At 42.6% G+C, this 25,309-nt stretch overlaps 2 protein-coding genes across 51 annotated transcripts in view; one reads left to right on the forward strand and one right to left on the reverse strand.

The window, feature by feature from the left end:
* Positions 1-25,309, reverse strand: part of FANCB (FA complementation group B) — a 742,096-nt gene that overhangs the window by 589,779 nt on the left and 127,008 nt on the right. For 28 of the 45 annotated variants that reach the window (XR_014835726.1, XR_014835725.1, XR_014835754.1 and 25 more), the window contains 2 exons: positions 16,716-16,789; positions 7,993-8,136 (listed from right to left, as the gene is read on the reverse strand). Coding sequence is in view for 1 of the 45 variants with exons in the window: in XM_085008540.1 (XP_084864666.1) it covers positions 8,077-8,136 (60 nt within the window). In the remaining 44 variants the exon portion in view is untranslated. Of the gene's footprint in view, positions 1-7,992; positions 8,137-16,715; positions 16,790-23,261; positions 23,423-25,309 lie in introns of those variants that run through there. The other 17 variants (XR_014835749.1, XR_014835739.1, XR_014835764.1 and 14 more) reach the window with 5 other exon arrangements.
* Positions 1-25,309, forward strand: part of GLRA2 (glycine receptor alpha 2) — a 177,141-nt gene that overhangs the window by 145,105 nt on the left and 6,727 nt on the right. The gene's annotated exons all lie outside the window — the stretch shown is intronic.

Below are 25,309 nucleotides of genomic sequence, written 5' to 3' on the forward strand. Positions count from 1 at the left end.
TGTTTCCAGTTACCCATATAGCCCTGACTTATTTTCAGGGACTGAATCATAGCTGCTTGAGAACATGGTTGTGGCTTTGAGGCTGCCTAAGGATGAACTACCTTTTAAAAAGGGATGCTGTTAGGAGTTCCCGTCATGGCACAGCAGAAACAAATCCGACTAGGAACCGTGAGGCTGCAGGTTCGATCCCTGGCCTCACTCAGTGGGTTAAGGATCCAGCATTGCTGTGAGCTGTAACATAGGCCGCAGATTCAGTTCGGATCTGGCATTGCCGTGGCTGTGGTGCAGGCTGGCAGCAGCAGCTCCGATTAGACCCCCCAGCCTGGGAACCTCCATATGCCATGGGTGCAGCCTTTAAAAAAAAAACAAAAATAAAAAGGGATGCTGTTAAAACTCTGTTTAGATTTTAACCTGCCCAGAGGAAAATATGGGGCCTCAACCTAATTAAACAGGGTGAGGATGCAATGCCCTGACCAAAATGTCTCAGATGATGGGAGCATGGCAAAGTACTCTTTTTTCCTCCCAAATTTTCTCTTTCCTGCCCCTCATTTATCTGTCTTTTACTTCCTAGCTAAATTGCTAATTTCTCAAGATAATTCCCCAGTAATCTGAAATATATATATACATATAACTGAATCACTTCCCGGTATACTTGAAACACAATAGTGTAAATCAACTATCTTCAATTAAAAGATAATTTCCTGATCCTACAGGGCTGAAATGATGCCAGGCTTTCAAGCACCCATAGTACCTAATTTGTTCCTTTTCCTAAGATGGTACTTTCTACCCACTTGGTGTACATGTCCTTATAGAAAAATATGAAATAGAAATGGATCAGGAGTATTATTTAAAACACTTTATCTAGAAATACCTGGATCCTGCTCTCAACCAATCACCTTCCCATTGAACTAATGGAGGGGAATAAACCTACAAGAACCATAACCATTTTCACTTCATTCCTGGCTTTAGCCCCAAGGCCCAGTGCAAGGTTCCAGGAGGGAGGGGAACAACTTAGTAGAAGCCATGCACCATTTTCTCCCCAGTGTCACAAGCCCCACTGGTGAAGGCAAGAACATAGAGCAAATGGTCACCTGGGAGTGGCTTCTTTAAACCCATGGGGTCCGGGAACATCCCAAGCCAGACCAACACTCCTTCAGGATCAAAGTCTCCTACCTCTCTCCCTGGAGACACTTAGGGATGGTAAGCTGGCAGGTCTTCTCAAAGCTTCTGAGCTCAACGGACCTCATCTGTCCTGTGATATGGCTGACAGCCCCTCAGCAAACTGCTCACCCTTTCTCTAGTTTGCTAGTGCCATCTTGAAGTTTGAGTCACAGAAAGTGACAGATAGTCCAGGCATGATCAACATCACAGATAAGCAGTAATACCCCCTTTCTCTTTATTTTCACTTTTTAATAGAGCATTAAATTCTAATAGTGCTTTTAAGAAGTCATATTCACGTTGCTAATGCTTGCTCACTTCCCAAGTCTTTCTTTCCTATTAATAGAAAAGGCTCTCAGGTTCTCTGTTCTTGATTACATGTTTCATTTTTTTTTCCAAACCTAAACAAGTGGCTTTATTACTGTAAATTCTCAACTCATTAAATCTGGCCCATCTTTTAGAATGTATGAATTGTTTTGATACTGATTTAGTCATCTGGAAAATTACCTTCCACTTCTAGCTTTGGAATACTGGCAAATACAGGGCAATGCCCTTTAGCCAATGGCCACCAGGAACAAGCCAGTAGTTGAGTTGGGCTCAGCACTCTCTGCTGTCAGGGAGGAAATGTAGCATAGAGAGGGCTTTCAACTGGGTGATTTGGGAGGAAAACCTAGGGAAGCAGGGCTTTGCTCTAAACAGGATGCCATCCAAAAGCAGGGGAAATCCTATGATTGCATATCTCAATACATCTTATTTAGAGGAGGGCAGACTAGAGTGAGAATAAAACTATTTGATAAAGCAGCAGTTACTCATTGTAACTTAGAGAAAGGTGTTCAGTATTTTCTGGATGGCAGGGTAACCTTGTTTTGTTCTGTGCTCTGATAACATGATGAAGCGGCCTTGTTTTGTCTCATTTTATAGTGGTCTTGGAGTAACCTTGAGATTGGTTTTCTCTGAGATGACTTCAACTGTCAACATTCAAATAGAGGCTCTATAACTGACCAGTTCTGTGACCTTGGTATGTTACTTAAAAAAAAAAAATACCCTGTGCCTCAGTTTCCTCATCTGTAAAACAGAGTTAATAATATGAATTCGCCTCACAGGATTGTGCTGAGAATAAAGTGAGTTCCCATAGGTAAAACTGATTAAAACGGGCCTGGCGTGTGCTAAGTTCTGTGTCCAGTGATTGCAGTTTTAGTGTCCACTTTCTCCACAACAAAGTAGGGGATGAACTCGGAGCCATAAAGCTTTTGCTCACTTTATGGGAGAACATATGCTATAAACTAAAATCAATTATATTAGAATATAGCACTAGGCTGCCTACAGGTCCCCCTCCATTTTTATGCCTCTTGCCTTTCTTCCACAAAGGGAAATTAGATTGCACAGTAAGATGTAACCCATGTACAGCTATTTTTATAATCATAGGGTTGAAATCATGAGTTTGTGCTTTGACTCTACAGTGTCCAAACAAGAGAAGGAAAAAGATTAAGGGCAAGCTGAATTCTTCCATTTTACCTCCCACTGCTAAGATGAAGTGTAGCCACAGCAAGTACAGGGCACTTCTCTCAAGGTTAGACAGCCCATTAAGACCCTTCCAATACAGCTAGAATGTAAATTGACTTTGAAAGAAGGCTGTTGAAATGCAGATGTCACTACCACCAAACCTAACCAACCAAACAAACCTGAGCCAATGGAGAACCCACTGAACTATATTTAGTGTAGGGTCAACCTTGGAGAATCTTCCTTATTAAGGTCTGTCACCTTTTACTTCCTCTCCAAAGGCTTAGAGCTGTGGTTTTCATCCTAAGCGATGTCGGAGCTATGTTTGGTTGTCACATCCAAGGGAGGGGTCCTACTGGCATCTAGCGGGTAGAGGCCAGGGGTGCTGCTAAAATCCTACCGTACACAAGACAGTCCCTCCCAACAAAGAATTATCCAGCCCTAAAAGTTGGTAATTTCACAGTAAAGAAAAAAAAAAAAAAGCTATTTTAGCATACTGTTAGGATATACTCCTTAGTATCAAACAGTCTTAATTATTTTGTTTCTTGAACATAAATTTTGTCTCCCTTGCAAACATCTGCATACCTAGTCAGGAAAGCACTTCTGGTGATGCTCACTCAAGAGTCAATTCCTGCAGGACTCATACATATGCGAGGCCCGCTGGGTGAAGGCCTGGTGTCTTTCCCGTACATTAGAAAACAACAAATTTCTATCCAGCAGCCTATCTTCAAAACTGGATTTATTCAAATGACACTCAGTTGAATATGAAGTAAAACTGCATCCGATTGACTTCATTCACTAAAACACAATTCACGTGGATTCCCCTCCGCCCAAAAAAAAAAAAAAAGGCTTTTTGATGCTATGCATAGCTTCATGCATGAAGTAAGGCAGGGTCACGTCTAGGAAATAACTAGGTTCGGACTGAATGAACATTCTGATTGTATGCAATGAAGATGCTTGTATGGGGGTGGAAAAAAGATTAAGTTCTTTACCACACCTATTTAGGGAATAGTTCAGTGGTGTGAAGAGTCAGGATGATAACATTTTTAGGATTAACATCTAAACATGTGTGGTTCAAGAGGTGCACACAACCATGTCCGGTGTTTTTTTTTTTTTTTTTAAAGGGAAGGCAGTAGGACAGTGTTAAAGCAACACAATACAATTTCATGCACTCTAGGAAAAAAAAAAAATCCTAATGGGAACTCTTAAATTGGGCGACTCAAACTGGGAGAAGTCATAGGAATCCGCGACTAGCACAGGAATCGAGACTTATCAGTAACAAATGCACTTGGGCACTTGTACACTGCAATCCACAGTTCACAGGTGGCACTAGGGTATGGCCTCCATCTTGACTGCCCTACTCTACAAGGGTGCTTCTCCAACTTGGGTGCACATAATAATGACCTGAGGCCTAGGTAACACATGATTCCTGGGCCCCAGCCCAGGAGATTCTGACTCAGTAGGTCAGAGCCTGGGATTTTTCCAACAAGAGTGTGCTGGGTAATGCTGATGCTGCAAGTGCAGAGACCTACATGTTGAGTAGCGAGCCTCCAGAGAACTCCTAGAATGGCTTCCAGTAATAAAATGCCGTGACTGCCAAATACCTTTGCTACCAATATGTCCATAGTCCTGTCAAGGACATTAACCCCAGAGATTCCATGCTGGCCAACTAGACATTGAAAGATTAACAGATAGAATACTTTATAAAGACACTTTTAGACTGAAGATCCCTATAGGTCTCCTTTTTCCTTATCCTGTTTCTCCCTGTTTTCCAGAAGAATACAGTGTGTGGTTCTCTTTTGTCATGCAGCACTTTTTCCATATTCTGTCCCATGTTTGTACAAGGTGTTTAAATAGGATTTCATAGATCATTAAGGTAACAAGCACTTCCCTAGCAAGCAGGATATTGAAGAGGTTGTAACTGCCTCCCTTGGGAGGCAGGAGGCATGTTTGGGTTTTTTTTGTTTTTTGTTTTTTTTTTTTTTGTCTCAAAGGCTAAAGAGTTTAGATGAGGCTTCAACAGATCTATATAGATTAGAAGTTTGGACTTAAATATCATGGTTCTTTGTAATGCCCTTGTGCCACCAAGGTCGAGAGCTAATGCTTGCCAGGGACAAAGAACCCTAAAATATTTTGAAGGTGTTTCTTCTTCCAAGCTTATTCCATTTTCCCAGGTATTGTGACAGAGTCATGTTAGAGTTATGTTATGGAATTCTTTTGCAAGATGCAAAGTGATTTGCAGAAGCAGCCTTGCAAATTAAATCCCTATCTTCTTCTTGTCTCCAATCCTTTCATCTCAGGCTATTTCCCATTATCTGTTTTCTTTACTACCTTCCTTCCTACTAGATCGTATTTTTCCTTCTCCAATTTTCTTCTCTTCAAAATTTTTGCTTTCCCTTACCTTTGGACTATTTTATTTATTCACTCATTCATGGACTCTGTAAATGTATTGCACACCTACTGCAAGCCATCCACAAAGTCCAATTGACTCTGCCTTTGGGATACTTACAGTTCAGGGAGAGGCAGAAAACCTGTCTACTTAGTAGTTTATGTACATATACTGTGATAGAGGCCCTGTGGTAAACACTGCCGATGCCCCACCCCTAGCCCCATGGCCCTCACTGTTTCTAAATACAATAATGGCTTCTACTAAAAATTCTGCTCTGCCTCGGTGCAAGAAGGAGGTATCTTAGGTCTCAGAGGCATGCTCAAATTTTGCAGGGCAACCCGTCAACACTTCAGGGCTTACTCCAGGAACAGCTTTCTATCAGTAACAGTTTGGGGTGGAAGATCAATATCCCAGCTTCCTTGTCCCTCTGAGGAGTGCTCTATGCTGACTTCGGGGGACTCGCAGCAGCACTGCGCCCCAGTTGGCCACACTGTAACCTGCTTACCAATGCCCCTTGAACTGACATGTTTTCTCCCCCACCATCTCATTTTCCCAGTCCTCTACGGGTACCTCTGGAGAACACCTCCCACATCAACTATGTGTACTCAAATCCTTGCCTCAGGGCCTTCTAGAAAAAGCCAACTAAAACAAAAGCCAACACCTGGGCTCTCGGGTTGAGCAACAAGACAGGAAACTGGAGAGCTACAGAGTTGCCAGGAAAGGCTCCACAGCGTAAGGTTGAACTTACTTCTCAAGGCAATGGGGAGACACAAAGATTTTAAGTCGGGAGTGGGTGGCATGGTCAAATCTGCATTATGGGCAGGGAAGGTGGGGCGGGGGGGAGCCCCATTGGGCACCATGGAAAATGCTTCAAACAAAGCAGGTTAGGAATCAAAAGAAACAGAAGGTTCTTGTTGTAAATCAATACCAGAGATGATGAGGGGCTAACAGCTAACAAGAAATTAACTTGTAAAAAAACTAAAGTGAAATCACCCACTGTCCACTCTCACTCTGCACAGTCCTAGCCACATCAATTAGGCAAGAAGTCAAACACATCCAAATTGTCAAGAAGACATAAAACTGTCACATTTTGCAGATGATATCAAACTATACATAGAAAACCCTAAAGACTCCACCAAAAACCTCTAAGAATTAGTAAATCAATTCAGTAAAGTCACAGAATACAGAATATCTATAAAAATATGCGGCATATCTATACAGTAATAATGATCAGAAATTAATGAAATCATCCCATTTACAGTTGCAGCAAACAATAAAATATCTACAAATAAATTTACTCAACAAAAAGAATACTGCTCAGCCACATGGGAAGAGTGGGAAAGAAGTGCAATTTTGGTGAACTGGGGAACTCAGCAGCTTGTGGGGGAGGGGGGGGAAAGGTAGTTGTTTACAGAATTGATCCAGACAGGACCAAGTCAAATGAAAAGGCAGAGCCCTTTGTTCCAAAAATTAAGAATTTTAACATGGCAACAACAAAACATCAAACTAAGCATAGGACCCCTCTGAGCCTGGGACCTTGTGTGGCTGCACAGGTTACAGGCCTTTGAAGAGTAAGGTCTTTGCCAGATAGGATAGATGAAGGGACCAAAATATGACTCATGTGATGGTCCAAGTCGGTGGGGGGATGGTTTAGAAAAATAGACAATGTCAAGAGGATAAGAATGACAATGAAAGGGAAACATTTTCCACATAAATGAAAATATGACCAATAATAACATATAGCATCTACTGCCACTCTTTTTTTTTTTTTTTTTTTTTTTTTTGCAATCAGTTACCTCAGGTCCTTAACATCAGTGATCCTTTACACATCTATGACTACCAAACATAGTTCTGGTTTTGCACATAGGACTCTTCAGAGACTTACACCATGCTTTTTTTTAAAACAAAATTCAACCTTAAAATGAGCAGAAAACATCCATCAGGCAGACTCCTTTTTGTGCTATTTGTGTCCCACTTGCTAGGATAGACTCACAAATAGAGGCAACGCAGACTGGGTGCCACATGAATCATAAGCAAGATTCACTGATGACCTAGAGTATATCCTTGGGGCGCCAGGGCATCGGAGTAAGATTTTGACAGATGAAGAGGGGGTGCGGAGGATATTCAGGCTGAGAAAACAGTTATGCAAAGGCTCAGAGGCAAGAAACCACATGGTGCTTTCAGGTCACCATCAAGAGTTGGGTCTGGACAAGTATGGGGGACATGAGGCGATGAGGAAGAAAGATGACAGTTGCTCACAAAGTGGGACGCAGCGAAAGGTTTCAAAGATGCTACAATCAGAAGCAAAATGCAGGACTGTCTGTCTGTATAGAAAGGGTCAGACTGGAATGGGGCACAGCACCGGGAAAAGTGCTGCTTCGGACTTCTATCTAAACACTTCTCACTGTACAGTTAGTCTACACTTGCCCCTCCCCACAGGCACAGGTTATGAATACACACTTATCTCTTTGTAATTTTGCTGCAACTACCTTTCCAAGTCAGAGATACATACTATGACCTTAGCAAAGCCTGCTTCCAACAAGGGTAAATGGGAAAATGCCCTTGTGGTTTGATTTATTTGCAGTAACCCATGCTTCCGACCTACCATGGCTGCAAGGTTTCCAAAAATTTAATACCTTGAAACGAGACACATTTATCATCTGTAAGTTGAGGTCAGTGCAATACGGGGCTGCACTGGGCAAAAACCAAGGTGTCAACAAAATTGCATTGCCTCTGGAGGCTTGTGGGGGTTCTCAGGATTCGGGGGCTGTTCAAGGGAAAAACTGCCAATGAGAGGCAGTATCCGGCAAGGGACAGCGACAGGGGAACACAAGGAAATCCCTTGCAGCATGCGCTGCTCTGGAGGCTGACAACAAGGACTTACCAAGAAGAAGGGAAGCAGGCAAGGGGGTTTCTGGGGCCAAGGAGGTCAGAGGTCACCTTACCTGTCTCGGTGATGTCACTCGGCAGAGTGACTGTCAGAGAGCTCCCAGGGGCAGCTGCGGCATGGGGGTCTTAATCCATGGGCTCTAGTTCATCATGGGCCAGCCGGTACTGGTGTCGTGCGAGGGAGGCCAAGCAGACAGGCTCTAGGAGACAAAAAAAAAAAACTGCTTGTTTAGACCATTTAAAAAAGTATTCAATGTGGAAAATTCGAATTTAGTGCCAGCAGGCTTTGGCACTCCTAAATCTTAGCCTACAATGAAGAAATAAACAACCTAGGGGCAGGCACACAACAGCCACCTTTGTCTCATTCAGCTGTCAAGGTTCCGGCGAAGAAGCTGATTTCTTGCCTTTTCCAACTTCTAGCGGCCACCCGCACCTGACTTACAGCCCCTTCGCTCCATCTTGAGAGCCAACGACGCTGCATCTCCCCGACTGCCTTCTTAGCGGTACTACTCTCCCAACACGGGTGGGGCGGATTCTCCCCTTTTAAGAGCCATGTGATTAAATGGGGCTCACCTGAATAATCCAGAGCCCGCTCACTCTCCATTGCTAAGGCCTTAACTGACTCACACCTGCCAACTCCCTTTGCCCTTAACATCCTCACGGTTCCAAGGTGGAGGCTACAGACATCATGGCATCCATTGTTCTGATGCCCACACAGAGCAGTGGTTCCCTGCAACTGTCTGAGAGGGTCTGCAGACCACACCAGTGGGCTCCATGGGTACCTGAGGCAGCCTGGAAGGGCCAGGAGGCGAATGCCCTGGAGTGGCTCTCAGTTGGTGAGAGCTGGGGGGCTAGTGGCCAAATAGCTTCCTCAGCTGCCGGTAGGTCTACATCAGGCTGCGAGAGGTCTGAGCCCCACTGGCCAGCAGTGGTGATCTCAAATCATTGCCCCCCTCTGCTGACCTTCCCCTTTGTCCTGCCTGCTTCCCCACACCCTCACCCCCCAGTAAACACAAATGCTTGCCTCAGGGTTGCTGTGGAGAGAACAAAAGCAATCAAAGGTGCAAGGACTCCCAGGCCTGATGACAATCACCGTCCCATTTAATTCTATCCTCGGCTGCTTCACCCAATACTAAAAAGATTCTACAGTCCCTTTTGTTCTCAAAGTGTGAAAACAGAGGGCTAAGGATCTAGAAGGAGCTGTGAGTGGCAGCCCTGAGGGCAAAATAATGGTTTCTCCAAATTATAGGTAAGCAACAACATTCCATCTACTGCAACTTAGGGTGGAATTGCTAAAATATTTTTTGTGCTGCTGTTTTCCAAACAACTTGACAGGTTTCATAATATGATTCTATTTCTTTATGTCCCAGAAATCAAGCCCGTGCCTTTGCTCTATGACTGCCTTGGAAAGGCTATGATGGCAGATATCTTAAACCTTCTCCTTTTACCAGCTAGCTACTAGTTGCTGTAGAATTCTTCATGATGACACAAGCTGGAGTTATTTCAACATAACTGGATTCTCATAAAAAGATCAAGCTGAGTAAGAGCAAAGTCTGGTACTTCCATGTCATTAAAGACATGGGTTTAAAGACACGGGTTTGCTTAATCACAGTATTAATCTGTCCTTTATCCATAGTATTCTTATTTGTAATCAACTTATTTGGGGGACAAAAATCTTAACCTGGAGTTATTTCCCACCTGACTGGGGAATGTCATCAAAAGCAAGTGTAACCACTTAGAAAATATATGACTCTGGCTCTGCGCAGAAGTGGGTATGAGGAAATAGGCCCCATTTTCTTAGTTTTCACCATTTGAACCCTAAAATTCATTAGATTAACTGATTTTTTTTATAATGCTAGCTTTGTACAGCTATGATAAGGGGGCAAGGGGGAGTGAGGCTATGAAACCTGCTTGAAACCTGTTGCCCTGCAGCTTTAGAGGTCGATAAGAGAAACAATTAAATGCACGGTGTTTCTAATATAGGATAGAGAATGTTAAGAACCGTGACACAGTTATAGTCGGAGCTGTGGCAATTCCTAGGAAGGGAAAATATTTTCAGCTGATGAGGAGGGGCTCTTCTTGATGAGAAAGTAGCCTCTGTAAACTTCATTTCATCGTGGAATGTTCAATGTAAATTATTCTCATGCCATCTTCTTGTTGTGACTAAATAAAATGGAAGTACTTCAACAGGTAGTGAATATACCGCTCTTGATGGTGACCTTCAAAGCTCTCCAGAAAATGGCCTTGTCCTACCTTGCTGTTCATTGGCCCCTCATTTGCATCAGATGAGCCTGGAGACATTGGAAACATTCACGATGAAAGCGAGAGTCACTGACCTGGAAACTTCCTTTCACCTATGGCAGTGGTTCTCAAGCAGGGACTAGTTTCCCCCTGCCCCAGGGGACACCTGGCAATGCCTGGAGGCATATTCTTGGTTCTCACGACTTGGTGGAGGTGTGGGGAGAGACTTTGTGTGTTACTGGCATTAAGTGGGAGAGGCCGGGGATGCTGTTAAATATCCTACAGGACACAGCATTCACGGCAAAGAATCATCTGGTCCAATGTCAAGGGTACCAAGGTCAAGAAACCCTGATCCCATGGAAGGACACACACAAAGGTCTGAGGCTTTTGAGAGGAAAAAAAAGTTTAGCTTCATAATCACAACACTCAGGTGAGGAGTAATTAATGAGAACTGGTATAACCCCCGCCCCCCAAAAAAAGCCACAGCCAGAAAATCCCATTAATTAGGAATTTCCTCTTTAGTGAGCTCTTTATACTATATAAACTTCTATTTATGCCAGATAGTAAAAAGCGGGATCCAAACTATGGGTTTTGGCCCTGGTAACCAGGGTATGAATTTTATTGGGCATGCAATTTAATTGCTTTTCAAGAAGTTGACATGGGTGTAAACATGACAAGGTTAAGTTATTAAATGTTCCCACTACATTTCACTCTGTTACTGCTGGATTTATTCGAGAGCAAGGAAACTCAAATCAGAAAGGAGTCCTGGTATTGTCTAGGTACCAGGTAACCCCCTAGAGCAAGGTTCTCAATTCTGGCTACACAGTACAGCCACCTGGGAGCTTTTTACGGTTTCCACATGCCGAGACCACACCCCAGACCAATTACTTCAGTCCCTGGAGGTAAAGCTTTACCAGGTGACTCCAATGTGCAGCCAAGTTTGAGAACCACTTCACTAGATCTTTGCTTCATGTTTTGGGGGGGTTGTTTGGTTTTCTTTTTTTTTTTTTTTTTTTGTTTGGTCACATCCACGGCATGCAGAATTTCCCAGGCCAGGGTGTGAACCTTCGCCATAGTAGTGACAAGACCAAATCCTTAACCACTAAGCCACCAGGGAACTCCATAGCATCATTTCTTCTAATGTCACCTGTCGACCAGCAGTACCAGTATCACCTGGAGCCAGTTAGATGCAGACTCCCAGGCTCCATCCCAAACCTACTGCAGCAGAATCTGCATTAGGACAGGATCCCCAGTGGATTCGCAAGCACACTGATACTTGAGAAATGCTGCCCTAGAAAATACTACAAATAGCCCGTTTTTAAGAATGTACACATTGCCATATGCAGGCTAAAATAAGGCATGCTATGAAGGCATGGAAAAATGCCCCCAAATCTCTAAATAAAATTAATTTTCATGTGATGACAAATGCTAATTTCACCACTAAGTTCTGTTTTTCAGTAAATTTTATTTTGAATTATGAAAGATTTCAATCATAGAGAATAATTTAATCCTATGCTGCCTGTTGTTGCTGTTATTTGCTTTTGCTTTTCCTGAGAAGAGTAGCACTAGCTGTTCAGTGGCCTAGGACTCTCACCTAGTATTGAGAACCAAGCAGGAAGCCCATGCAACACCTTTCTCGTAGCTGAGAAGGTGCCCTCTCAGCTCTGTGTTCAAGACGAGGGGATGGTGTGAAATGCCATCCAACAGTATCCGTGCCAGGGTGTGGAATCTCCCCATAGTTGACAGAACTGAACAGGCACACATGTATCATGGTAAAACAATTGTTCTAAATAGTCATGCGACTTTCTTATGGAAAGAACAAAAATGCTTCAAATTAAGATAGTTTGGCTATGGTCTCTCCAAAGGGAGTTTAGGAGGTTTGCTAAATGTCATCCAGCCAGTTCCTGGCTGCCAGACCATAGATGCCTTAATTCATCATAGTATCAACAAATGCTCTTTCACACTTCCAGTTTTTGCAGACAGATTGATAAAAAAAAAAAAACTTATAAAAATCCCTGTCATAAAGCCAGCTTTTTTCATGCCAGCCAAAAACCCTGTCAACATGTTTCATTATAGCACCCTTTTCTAGAATGATTCTGCCATGAGAATTCCCAACCTCTTTAAAAATACATACTTCTTCTCTTAAGATCATACAAATAGAGAGATGGGTGATGAGCATGGTGTAGCGAATGAGCTTTGGCCAGTAGTCCAGCTGGCTGAATTGAAATCCTGGCTGGTACTGCATGTGCTGACTGCCATGGTCTAACACTCTGAGTCTTAAAAAGGGTCTAATAAGCCATTTCTGATGGGATTACTACTAGGAGGAAGCAACATTATGCATGTGAACCACAGTGCCTTGCTTACAGCCACCACTCATCAAGTATTTCCTTTCTCTTCCCTTCGCCTGTTTAAAGAAAAAAAAACAACCCCAGTAAAATGTTATCAGAAATCTTCTGAACAGCACAGGCTATTACTCATCTTTCAATCCAAAGAGCCTGCCACACTGTCTGGTACATACTAGACACTTGAGAAATGTTGAATGAATTGCTGGTTTCCACTCAGGGTTCAGAGCTCAGGGGTCTGAAGGTAGGAAACCAGCCAGCAGGAAGTCCTCAGGCCATCTCTTAAATGGGGCACTTTCAACAGTCAGAGCCATGTCTTCTTAAGAATCCAGCCCACTGGCTTCTCACTTCTCGCCCAACACACAAAGCTGTGAGGAAAGGAATGGACAGCTGCCTGGAAGAGCATAACTGAGCTCTTGAGGTAAATGTATCTCCTCAGGCTCATGTCAAATGTCCTCTGACCCTTCAAAATGACCCTAGGTATTATTTTGATTAATTTTATTATCCATCATTTAGTGCACAAGGTATACTCAACTCCACAACAATATTATTCAACTCCAACCTAATAAATGCTAGCATTTAGGAGAGAATGGGGGAAAGGTGTGGCTACTGCTAAACAGGTGGCAGGAGTCAGGCGGAAGGTGCCTCCACGAGGGGCTATCATTTGAGCTAAGGATGCAAGCGGGAACCGTTGTTCAGCAGGCAGACAAAAGTCAAAGAGAATCACTAGACAGAAAGAACAGGACATGGAAAGAGCCAGAGATGTGGAAAAGTTTGGGCCACTGAGGCAACAGAGAATTTCTAAAGGATAGGCTATGTCAAGAGAAATGAAGTAAAATGAAACTCGAACAGCTATTAGGGGCTGATTATAAAGCGCCTGACAATCTGTGCCAACAGGATGGGCCTGTTTGTCCCTGGGGCAAACAATCTGTTCAGGGATAACCAGAAAAGTGAATTGAGAAGCCTTGATTACTGGATCTTAATTCTCGTAACAGAGGGTTGCTCCTCCTGAGAAGCTCCTAGACACTAGGAAGCATTTACTGCCACCTTATTGCTAAAATCAAACAAAAGCTGTATGCACGCAGTGTCTAGGACTCAGAAGGAAGTGCCAGGGCCTAGCCCCATGCCCAGGCACAGCAGGGAGTCTCCCAGACTCGCTGTGAATCCGAGAACCCTCTCAAGCCCGACAGGGAGGTCAGCTGCCGTGAGCTTAAACAGAAGGTGGCATTTTATCAGGGCTCTGCTGTGTATCTTGAAGCCTCTTTTTTCAATTTCCCCATGACCAGCACATGCCTATCATATGGGCAAGGCTCAGTAAAGCTGTGATGGATGCCTAGTGACAGCGAAGAAACCAACCAACCAAGACCATTAAACACAATACTGTTCAAACTTCGGGCTGTGACTGACTTGTGGGTCATCGAGTCAGTTAAGGGGCTCACCAGCAGCTTCTGTGCAAAGTAAAAATTAGAACATGTCACAGTCCATCCTGCTTTGGAAAAGTAAATACCATTTTGTGAGCCTTTCATTTCTGTTAGATATATTCATGTGCGGGGGAGTGTGTATGTGTCCTGGTTGGTTACGGAAAAAATGTTTCCTACCTTGGGCCACAGCAAAAAAGTGACCTCGGGGTATAGTGGCTTAGATAAACAAGTTCACCCAAGCTTTTTTGGCTTAACCCTTCTCAAACACCCTTAAGAGCCAGTCACGGATCCAGAAGCAGGGGGCCTTATTTGAAGCTATGATGACAGGGACAAGAGGCGTACCTTGCACTATGACACTCACTCCAACGCAATGAGCCCCTTGCCCTTGACGTAACAGCCCTCATCCACACCCAACCTGAGGACTGTGGTACCCAGGACCTTGTAGGCTCACCAGGAAGTAACCTTTGCCTGTAGTGTGGAAGCTGTGTCATTCTCAACTGGATGTGACACCTGCCTTAGAAGGAGTCGCACACTGGGAGAAAGACACACCTACCCAGGACTGAAATCTATTTTCTATGAAAATATGTCTTCTTATTGCCATATAAGATTTCTTCTTTGCCTCTGATTGCAACTATTGTGCTGGCATCTTTGAAAAGGAAAAGGTCAGGGAGTTTGGGGTTGGTTGATAAAAACTGTAACATTTAGAATGGATAGTAAATGAGGCCCTACTATACAGCACAGGGAACTATATCTAGTGTCTTGGGACAGACCATGATGGAAGAGAATATAAGAAAAAGAATGTATGCTTATGTATGACTGGGCCACTATTCTGTATAGCAGAAATTGGCACAACACTGTAAATCGACTAGACTTTAATTTAAAAATAAAAAATAATTTAAAAAAGAAAAGGAGAAGGAGGCAGAGTCCCCATTATGGACCACATCCTGGGCTACATACCTTAAGGCACACTGTCTTAATAAGAAACTCGACTGGTCGGCAATTAGATCAATGGAACCAGGTATTTTTGAGTTGTGCCCAATCCCTGTCTTCCGTGCTTACTATAATCGATCTTCCCTCTGGGCCTACAGAAAATTTGCTGTCTTAAATCTTAAATCTGGTAACCATAGTAATGAAGCAGAGAGGAGTGAAGATCTTGGAGATGCAGTACAGATACTTCAAAACAAAAAACAAAAAAACATCCCTCCATTATTTTCCATTTTCCTAAAATTTTTTTTTTTTTTTTTTTTTTTTTTTTTTTTTTTTTTTTTTTTGGCACGAGTGGCTTACAAGAAGCTATAGTTGAAAGTGCGAAGGAACCAATGGATGCAGGGAAGGGAGAAGAGAGTTAGGGCATGGCTGATCTGCAGAACTAAATAATGATCCAGAAGAATGGAGCCTCGATTGTGGTTTTTTTGTTTGTTTTTAACCTTTTCTTGGGCCGCCCCTGCGGCACATGGAGATTCCCAGGCTAGGGGTCGAATCGGAGCTATAGCCTCTGGCGTATGCCAGAGCCACAGCAGTGCGGTATCCGAGCCGCATCTGCAACCTACACCACAGCTCACGGCAACGCCGGGTCCTTAACCCACTGAGCAAGGCCAGGGATCAAACCCGCAACCTCATGGTTCCTAGTTGGATTCGTTTACCACTGCGCCACGACAGGAACTCCAGGAACTGCTAATTTTAAAATAGAACCTATGGTCCGTACTCAGAGAAGACCTAGCTGACTGGGATCATTCAAATTCCAAAAGAAATATGACTGGCCAGAGAAAGCAGGTTTATAGTTTTTCACCTGGAGAAAATGTGTTTGTTCTGCAGCTACTGAAAGTGGTGAAGTGATGGGCCAGCGACGCCTCTTTCCTCAGGCTCTGCCTCACTGCCCCTCTGTCAAACCTTCCTAATGCTTCGCCGAGTCACACCTGGGTGATTTCATCATGATGTTAACCTGCCTCTTCAAAGTTGGTAGGAAGAGATCAAGGCCAAAACCAAATATAGAGCCGATCCTACTGATTGAGTTCTCAGTTCTTAAGTTTATTGAGCTCCCTGCAGAAACAAACAGCTCACCAAAGTATGATGGCCAACAGCATTGATTCCTCTCCCTCTGACCTCCTTTCAGCAGAAACTGAGTGATGAGGAGAGCAGAGGAGAAAAAAGCAGTGCTCTTTGGAAGGGTGTTATTACGGCGTAAAGCCTCTAGGCAGTCAAACCTGGCTATAAGAGGGGCCTCCACAAACATCTTATACAGACCTCTAAAAACACATCCATTCTGTGCCTAACTCTCTACATAATATGAAGTTACACATTACTATTTGGGGTTTGTTAATTATTCTATATGATCTATCATATATTCTATATTAGAATCTTCAAAATTATAACAGCAGCAAGGGATTTGCTAGTCAAATGAAACCCTTAGAAGTGATAAAATATTTTGCAAGGCAAAAATAAATGAAAGAGAAAACACACAACCAAATTGTTGCTGTGGGTTGATTACACTAGAGCAGGATTTTTCTAAATGGGATCAGAATGACCAGAAACTTCCAGGAAGTCAAGGAGGGCACGGCTTATTAAATACAGCTTTTCTGCACTTGGATCAGCCCCTTCAATGTGGTCTGCCCTCCTGGACTTCTTACCTTAGCAATTTTCATACACAGAGACTCCCACAATGAGGAGGTATGTAAGTGGTCATCTCGTTCCCTAACCCACATGTTACATCAATACCCAACATCGCCAACAAATGATTAAACACTTAAGTACCTCCAGCAACAAGGAATTCATTACCTTGATGTCATGCTCCATGTTCAGTCAGGGAGTTGTCAAAAGTTCTTGCTCACATTGAGTTGAATTCTGTCTCCCTGTAACATCAACCGATGGCTTTGGATTAGCAACCTTGGAACCATTACCATAGATCCTCTTCACTCTTCTGAAAACACCTGTCGTGTGAGCCAGGCTCATCTGTTTTTTCAAGGCCGGCCTCTCTTGCTCCTTCTGGGCTCCCTTGTGTGGTGTGCTTCCAGGAACATTCAGCGCCCTCAGGCTCTGCCTCACTGCCCCTCTGTCAAACCTTCCTCAAGCTTCGCCAAGTCACACCTGGATGATTTCATCATGATGTTAACCTGCCTCTTAGCCTGCACTCAGGCTGTCTTGTTTTATCTCCTACCCCCTTTCCTATCCAGGAACTCAAGGACAATAGTCCATAAGCTGGGATATCAATGGCATTCTCTCTTTCAAGAATTTGAAGAAAGAGGGCTCTAATGAGATGATAGTAATGACGTTCTAGATTGTTCTAATTGAAAAGGTTCCCATAGGGCTGAGGTTGGGGATGGCCCGCTTGTAATATGCATAAGTAAAGGAAGTTGAAAGGAGAAAAGCAGAAATGGGGGAGAATAACAGACCTGCAAGATTGAGAATCATCTCATTTTCTGACTTGCACATTGGAGGTCCTGGACCGTGTAGCCCTGTTCACACCATCATCAATATCTTCACCATTGCTAACATTTCCTGAGTACATACTGTATACTGCAGTTATAAGCCCTTAATGTGCATTAGCTCAGTGAATCCTTTCAAAGCCCCTATAAGGAAGATGGTATTATTCCCCCATTTACTACAGAGGAGACTGAGGCACGTAGAGGTCTGTATGAATCACCCAGCTCCCACACTGCTTAGTGGCAGAGCCAAGACTGGAAACCAGAAGTCCTGGATCTAGAAGCCAGGCTTCTTACCTTTACAAGCTGTATCTTCTCTATCCGTGGAGACTTAGGAGATTTTCTTACTATATTCTTATAGTCATTTCTTTAAGAAGTTCCCCCACTTAAGCTGTCATGAGGAGGTTTCAGTCCTTTGTAACAAATTCTCCTTGATTAAGATACAGGAAGATGAAAAGAGACTAACACCGGACCAAATGGCACAGACAAGTGTCTTTGAGCTGCTCTGTAGCTGCATTAAAAAGTAGGTGCCAATAAAGAAGATGTGCTATGTATATGTGTGTACACACACACACACACATACACAACAGAGTACTACTGCATCAAAAAAAGAGTGAAATTTCCCCACTTGCAGCAACATGGATGGACATAGAGATGATCGTACTAAGCGAACTCAAAGGCAAATAGTAGATGATATCACTTATATGTGGAATCTAACATACGACACAAATTTATTTACAAAACAGAAGAAACTTATAGACATAGAAAACAAAATTAGTTCCCCCAAAGGGGAAAGATAAATTAGGAGTTTGGGATTAGAAGATACAAACTTCTATATATAAAATAGATAAATAACAAAGTCCTACTGTGTAGCCCAAAGAACTATATTCAGTATCTTGTAATAAACTATAATGGAAAAGAATATGAAAATAATATATAAAACTGTACTTCAATTTTTAAAAAAGTAGGCTCAGGGAGTTCCTGTTGTGGTGCAGCAGAAACGAATCCAACTAGCATCCATGAAGATGCGAGTTTGATCCCTGGCCCCGCTTAGTGGGTCGGCAAACCGGGACTACCCTGAGCTGTGGCATAGGTAGAAGATGCAGCTTGGATCTAGCATTGCTCTGGCTGTGGTATAGGCCGGCAGATGCAGCTCCAATTCACTCCTAGTCTGAGAACTTCCATATGCCATGAATGTGGCCCTAAAAACCAAAACAAACAAAAAAAAAAAGCAGGCTCAACTAACCAAATGAGGCTATCTTTATATAGGTCACTTTCCAGTAACATATCTGTAATATTCGTGTCTATCTTCCAGAGGCAGTGCATTTGTGGTATTATTATAGCAGGAATTGCCCTCTAACTATCCTTTGATTACTCTAACCTGACATTACCTCTTCCATAGTATCCTGTGGCCTGTACATTCCTTTACCATAGCAGATATCACATGAGATTGGAATCATTTGTCTGTATCAGGGTTTCCAAGCCTCAGCACTACTGACATTTGCCTAACTTTATTGCGGGGGACTGTGCTGTGCATTGTAGCAAGTTTAGCAGTATCCTGGCCTCTACCCACTAGATTCCAGTAGCACCCTCTGCCCCATTGTGACAACCAAAGATGTGTCCAGACATTGTTGGATGTCCCCTGGGGGGCACAAATCACTCTTGGTTGAGAGCCAATGGTCATCATGTTCTAGACTTCTCCACCAATCCCACAATGACTTAAAGGGAAGGACTCTGTCTTTTGTACCCTTATTTCTTTCCAATGTTTGGTATATTATGATACTCAATAAATCTTAATTCAACAAAAAAGAAACTATAGTAACTTGCATCGACATGGTATTTTATACTCATAAGCCTAGTACCTGTATATCTGTATCTGGTTGGGTTTAGTCAGGACACAGACACTATACATATTACTAGGATAAGGGGTTTATTATAGAAATTACAGTTTATATAATGGGAGACTAAATGAGGAAATGAAGGTCTGGATGGCTATAGCTAGGAGACAACTTTAAGCTGAAGCTCTGGTGGGAAAAGCAAGTGTTTACAGAAAAACCTGAGAAGTTACCTTATCCAAAGTGGGATCATAAGATGGAAGCCCACAGAAAGGTCTGGAATGCCACTGTGTCTAACAAAGCAGCCTCATCTGACCCCCATAGATTCTTCAAAATAATGGCCTCTGCTTCCCTTCTACCTTCCAAATCTCCCACAATCCTCTCACTGGCAAACCTTTACCTGGAATCAATCAAGGAGAGAATTCTGGGAAATGTAGTTCTTTCCAGCTTTAGACAGGCACTTCTACACGAGTGGCAGTGTCAGGTAAACAACAGATTATCTCACACAGTAACCACTTTTTGACACCAAGTATAGATGTTATGTACAAAGATTAAAGCATAATAATGGACTGAAGACTTTGTCACAATCACCCAAGTTAGAAAGCAAGTAAATGCTTGATATGATTTGTTGTTGCTACTATTGTTATTGCTTTTAGTTTGGCAGTGGACTCATTCTCTGATCACTTGTCCCCTCCAGTCTGCACTGTATAGACAGTCTCAACATTCACTTTGTTTGCATCCTGAACAGATGGCAAACTATGTTAATAATCGAACAGCTCAGACTCCAGATGGAAGATGTTCACCTTCATGCTTCTTAGAATTTAGTGCATCTTCCAAGCATTCTGGCCAGACCAGAATTGACGGAGACCACTAGGCAAGAACTTCCATATGCAAGGCACTGCTTCCCTCTTGAGGCACTGAAACATCACAACCATGTTACTGATTTCTTAAATGACTCTCTTTAGTTGACATTAACTGAAAACATTTCTGCTTTATAGATTTTGAGCCAAAAGTCAAACAATTCTTTTTAAAGAATGATTTCAAGTCCATTAAAATAGGGTGCTATAGGTGAGGTATGGTCCAAAATAGAGTGAAGTATATATTTTACTTTAGAAAATTGGATTCAAAGTGTACATGAAAAGGACCTATACTTCAGGATGGCCCACAAAGACTAAGATGTTTATCTTGGACTGGCCCTTTCCAGAAAATGTTTGCTGGTATCTTAACCAGAGGGAGGGCAGCAAAAGTTGAGTTCTGAAAGGTAAAAGGACCTTACAAGAACGTGGCTTTTACTGTGGTGAGAGCACTGGAGTTAGGACTAATGAAGATCTGACCCAGCTCACATTTTAATAAGATTCCTCTAATTGTTGAACTGAGAATAGACATTACTGCTGGAAGGAAGGGTCTAGAAGCCAGGGGATCAGATAGAAGATTATCACAATAATTCTGGTGGAAATGACTCTGATGAGCCGCTACTGGGTGGTGCAGACCAGCATGGAGTGGAGGGGCTGGTAAGCTCCTCGCTCTGGTTTGGAGATTGAGCTGCTTGAATTTCCTGGTACTAGATGTGTTGCATGGCCCCACTTAGATGCAGGGGAAGCTAGAAAATACAGTGTCTTCATGCTAAAGCAGGGCTTCTTAAGTAGGGGCAATTTTGCTCCCTCAAACACCTTTGGCAATGTTTGGAGACATTTTTCATTGTCCCAGCTGCGGGAGAGGGGTGTTACTTGCTTCTAGTGAGGAGGGGCCAGGAATGCTGCTAAATATCCTAAAATATACAGCATAGTTCCGTGCCACAAAAATAATAACCTGGTCTCCAATGTCAACAGTGCTATAGTTAAGCAACCTTGAGTTCAAGAAAGACTCAGCATTGGAAGAAAAAAGATGGCTTTTCATGGACAACTAGGGGGCTTAGCCCAGGTCAACTCCCAATGTCCCACCCCCTGCCAGGTACTTCAAGGCTATGGCAACATCAGTTCTGGAATCCTAGCACACACCACAACTGAGTTGTTCATCTCTTGTCCACACATCCCCCCCATTATTGGAGGTGAGCTTTGTCCTGATAAGAAACCCTGCTGGCTTTTTTTTTTCCTTTTTTTTAAACACACAGAGGTGGAGTTCCGGTTGTGGTGCAGTGGAAACGAATCGGACTAGGAACTATGAGGTTGCGGGTTTGATCCCTGGCCTTACTCAGTGGGTTTAGGATCTGGCATTGCTGTGAGCTGTGGTGTAGGTCACAGACTCGGCTCGGATCTGGCATTGCTGTGGCTGTGGCGTAGGCTGGTGGCTACAGCTCCGATTCGACCTCTAGGCTGGGAACCTCCAATATGCCACAGGTGATGCCCTAAAAGGACGAAAGACAAAAAATAAATAAAGTTCAACAGCTTGGAGCCCTTCCTTGTGTTGTTATCTGGTTTGACTGCATCCTAAACACAATCAACTGTAGTAAACTGAAGATGAGGCACCCTGAGCACAACTGAAAAAAACCAAACCAAACCAAACCAAAACAAAAAACCACACAGAGGTTTGTCAAAATAACATGTGTGACTGAGGCAATGAACATTTTGTGTAATGACGGCTAAATGGTGCACTGTTCCATAGTGTAGGTAGTAATTTAAGAGATTTGTGGGGAAAAAAAGTTTCCATTAATTAAAATTTCAAGACTTAGACTGATGTTTGGTGATAACCATAGATTTATAGGAATTTTACTCTCTAGGTCTCATTTATTTGTTGAAATATTTGCATGTATATGATACACACTGGCTTTTCATTTACTGAGCTTTATTATTTTGATTCGTGAATAGCTGCATAAGTGAAAAAAAATCTCTCTGTACTCTGAAGTATTCGTCTATTCCATTTATTTTCTTTGCAAAGAAGTACGCATTTTTTGCTAAGATTGTTAATAAGATGGATCTAATTTTACATATTTTCACACTATCTGGGCTTCTCACTAGCTTAACACTGGGCCAAAAAAAAAATGGGCAGTGTTTCAAATACAGATAATAAATACCTCAGTTCTTGAGTGGCACTGTTGAGTTTAGGTTTGCCCTAATTTTATATAAATTCAATATGCAAAAATAAACCACACAATAAATAAGAAAGGAAAGCATTTTTTATATTATGAAGGACTTTCTGTCATTCACTGAAGAAGCATTTACTGCATATATAGTATTTAACATAGGCAGCTTTAGCCAAGTATTGTTTTAGGTTCTGCAGCTATCAAGATATGCAAAACTGGGTCCTTCCATTTGAAGGTCACATGAAAGAGACTGACATGTAAATAGCTGATTTTAAAGTATGATGCAACAGGTTTCATCATGAAGGCATGTAACCAGGTGCTACAGGAGCTGAGGAGAAACCCATGGCCGAGGCTCAGGGGTCAAGAAAAAGCATCTTGATGGGATGATGGCAGAGTATAGTCTTGAAGGACATGCAAGAGCTCACCAAGTGAAGAGAGGAGAGGAGTATTCTATGCAAAGAATAAAGCTAAAGGCCATGGAACCCCACGAGAGAAGTAGGTTTAAGGAAAGACATAGGAGTCCTTGACTGTCACACAAAGGATCTTGGGACTGATCACTAAGGAGATGAGAAACTGTTGAAAAGTATGAAGCCAGGAATGGAAGCAACAGGCCAAGGCATTCCTTCAATTCCACTTGAGCAGAAAGCAGGGCTGGCTTCAAGAATTGGGGAACCCAACGCAAAATGAAAACATGGGGTGCTTGTTCAAAAATCATTATGAATTTCAAGATGGTTATAGCAAAGCATCACACCAAGTATACGACCCTTCTAAGCACTGGGCCCTGTGTGGCACAGTACACATGCTCACAGCGCCAACCCTAGCAGAAGATAACAGGGCAGGGAGAGGAAGAAAACATTAAGACCCCTATTTGCATACTGCCTAGTCTGCTGTTGGGAAGAAGCAACCAGCTAGAGGTTAGTCTCAAGGGACTATATAAGTCAGCATTATAGTCCTATACTCAAACTCAGAAAATGGCCAAATGGCTAATCTCTTGATTTTAAAGGAGAAATGGAAGAGCAAAATGGTTGAAAGACTGTCTAAAACTCACCAATCCAGGAGGTAGTAAAGATGAGAATTCAATCTGAGCCTTTCTGATTCTATCCCCATGTTTCCTTCGCTCCTCTATAATATGAAGGTTAGGGAGTCTGCAGTGAAAGGAATAAGATGGACGTTCTTTGGGCAAGACTGATCCAGAGGCTGCAGAAAGGGCTGCAAATGGCAAAGAAAGGGAAATCAACTAAAAGACAATTGCTGTCTTTCCCCTTCCCCCGGGGAGCACATCCTTTCTGAGACCTTATTCAGAATCAACAGGATCACTTTAAGCACAGTGTTTGAATAACTCGAGGGCCCAGCATTGTACCAGGGAATAGGGCTCCAGGGATGACTCTGGCACATGCCCAGGAGCTTACCCTCCGGTGAGTGAAGATTGTAGTGGAAATAAGCTATCATAATCCAGAATCCCTGTGTACCTATTCTTTAATATACTTGGGAAGCCAACAATTTTAAACAATGAAAAAGACATAGGAAATGAATTTGAAAAACCCATAGGGAGCTACAGAGTCTTTTTCAGATTAGGGGAATCATAGCTGATTTGCACATTGCCTCATAGCTCAACAGTATAACCATCTATACCTTCTCCAACTCTAAAGGCTTCAGGCTCATCTGCACTCCAGTAAACCTTCATACATATCTCAAGAATTTCATATCATTCTCTATTTAGAGCTCTATGATCCCCCCAAAACCTAAAGTCTTATTCATTTTTCTGCTTCCCTTGGTTCTTAAAATAAAGCTCCAAACAGGCACCATGGTTTGCAAGACTGCACGTGATCTAGCCCCTGGGTCATTCTGAAACGTCTCATCCTACTTTCCCCCTGCATTCCACGAGGCATCCTGCCATATCTCAGTAGCAAGCAAACCTTCCTATCTCAGACATCTCTTGATTCTGCCTTCATCTCTTTAATGCCTCTCATTTTTCAGATCGCTAATGAAATATCACTTCCTCGGGGCAAAGCTTCTTCTATCGGCCAGATTAGACCAGGACCTCCATTAATAAGCTCTTAAAACACTTTATAATTTTCCTTCAGAGCCCTTATCATAGTTAGTAATTCTGGATTCATGTGATTCTTTCACAAATGTTTGTCTTCGCATCAAGACTGGGAACGACCTGAAGGCAAGAGTCATCCGTTTTGTTCACCACTCGATCCAAGGCAGAAGGCAAAGGGCCTGGCCTCTCCCTCAGGCCTTTTCTGACCACTCAATCAAAAACATCCACTCCTCTGCCACTCATTGCTCTTAAGTCTCTTACCTTGATTGTCATTCTTCAAAGCATCCATCATTATCTGTTTGTCTATGCTTGTGTATAGTGTATACATGTGTGTATATACATGCATAAACAAGTTTGCATGTGGACATAATTTCTCTACTTGTTACTCTTTTCCCCACTAGAATGTAAACTCCAAAAAAGAAGAAACTTCATTCTTTTGTTCACTGCTATATGCCCACCACATACCTGGCACATAAAAGGTACTCAAGGAATTATTTGTTGGAAATATAAATACATAAAGGGCAAGTGCTCAAGAAATGGACACCAGAAACTTCTTATTCAAAAATCAATCATCCTATCCTGAAAAGGAGATGATCCAATGACATGCTTTTCTTTTGGAAAAAAAAATGCTATTCACTGTCTGCCCCCAAATGACATTGTGACAGTTTTCATCATTCATTTCTCCACATCTCATTAAGCAACATAGATTATATTTGGTTTATTTAATTTCAGATTTGTTTTTCTACTAGGTTCAGTCAGATTCTTCCTCCATAATTGAATGGAAGCCAACTGGGGTTTGATAGGGACAAATTCATAAAAACCAAAGACTTCCAGAGTCTTTGGAATCAGACAGCTTGGGGATCCAACAGGCCCGATTTGAATTTCAGCTTCAGCATTTACTAGCAATATAACTTCAGGAAGCCACATACCTCCTCTCAGTCTCAATTTCCCTTGAAAGCATGTGACTTGCAGGGGTGGCTTGGTGAGCGGACTGAGTGTGGTTTTAAGAGCATGGTATATCATTATAATTAATAAATGCTATCTACTTATTA

The sequence above is a fragment of the Sus scrofa genome, chromosome X, assembly GCF_054392235.1.
Source record: "Sus scrofa isolate SSC_HxYL_T2T_F1_AM1 chromosome X, Sscrofa_HxYL_maternal_Yorkshire_Landrace_v2.0, whole genome shotgun sequence".
NCBI classification, from domain to species: Eukaryota; Metazoa; Chordata; class Mammalia; order Artiodactyla; family Suidae; genus Sus; species Sus scrofa.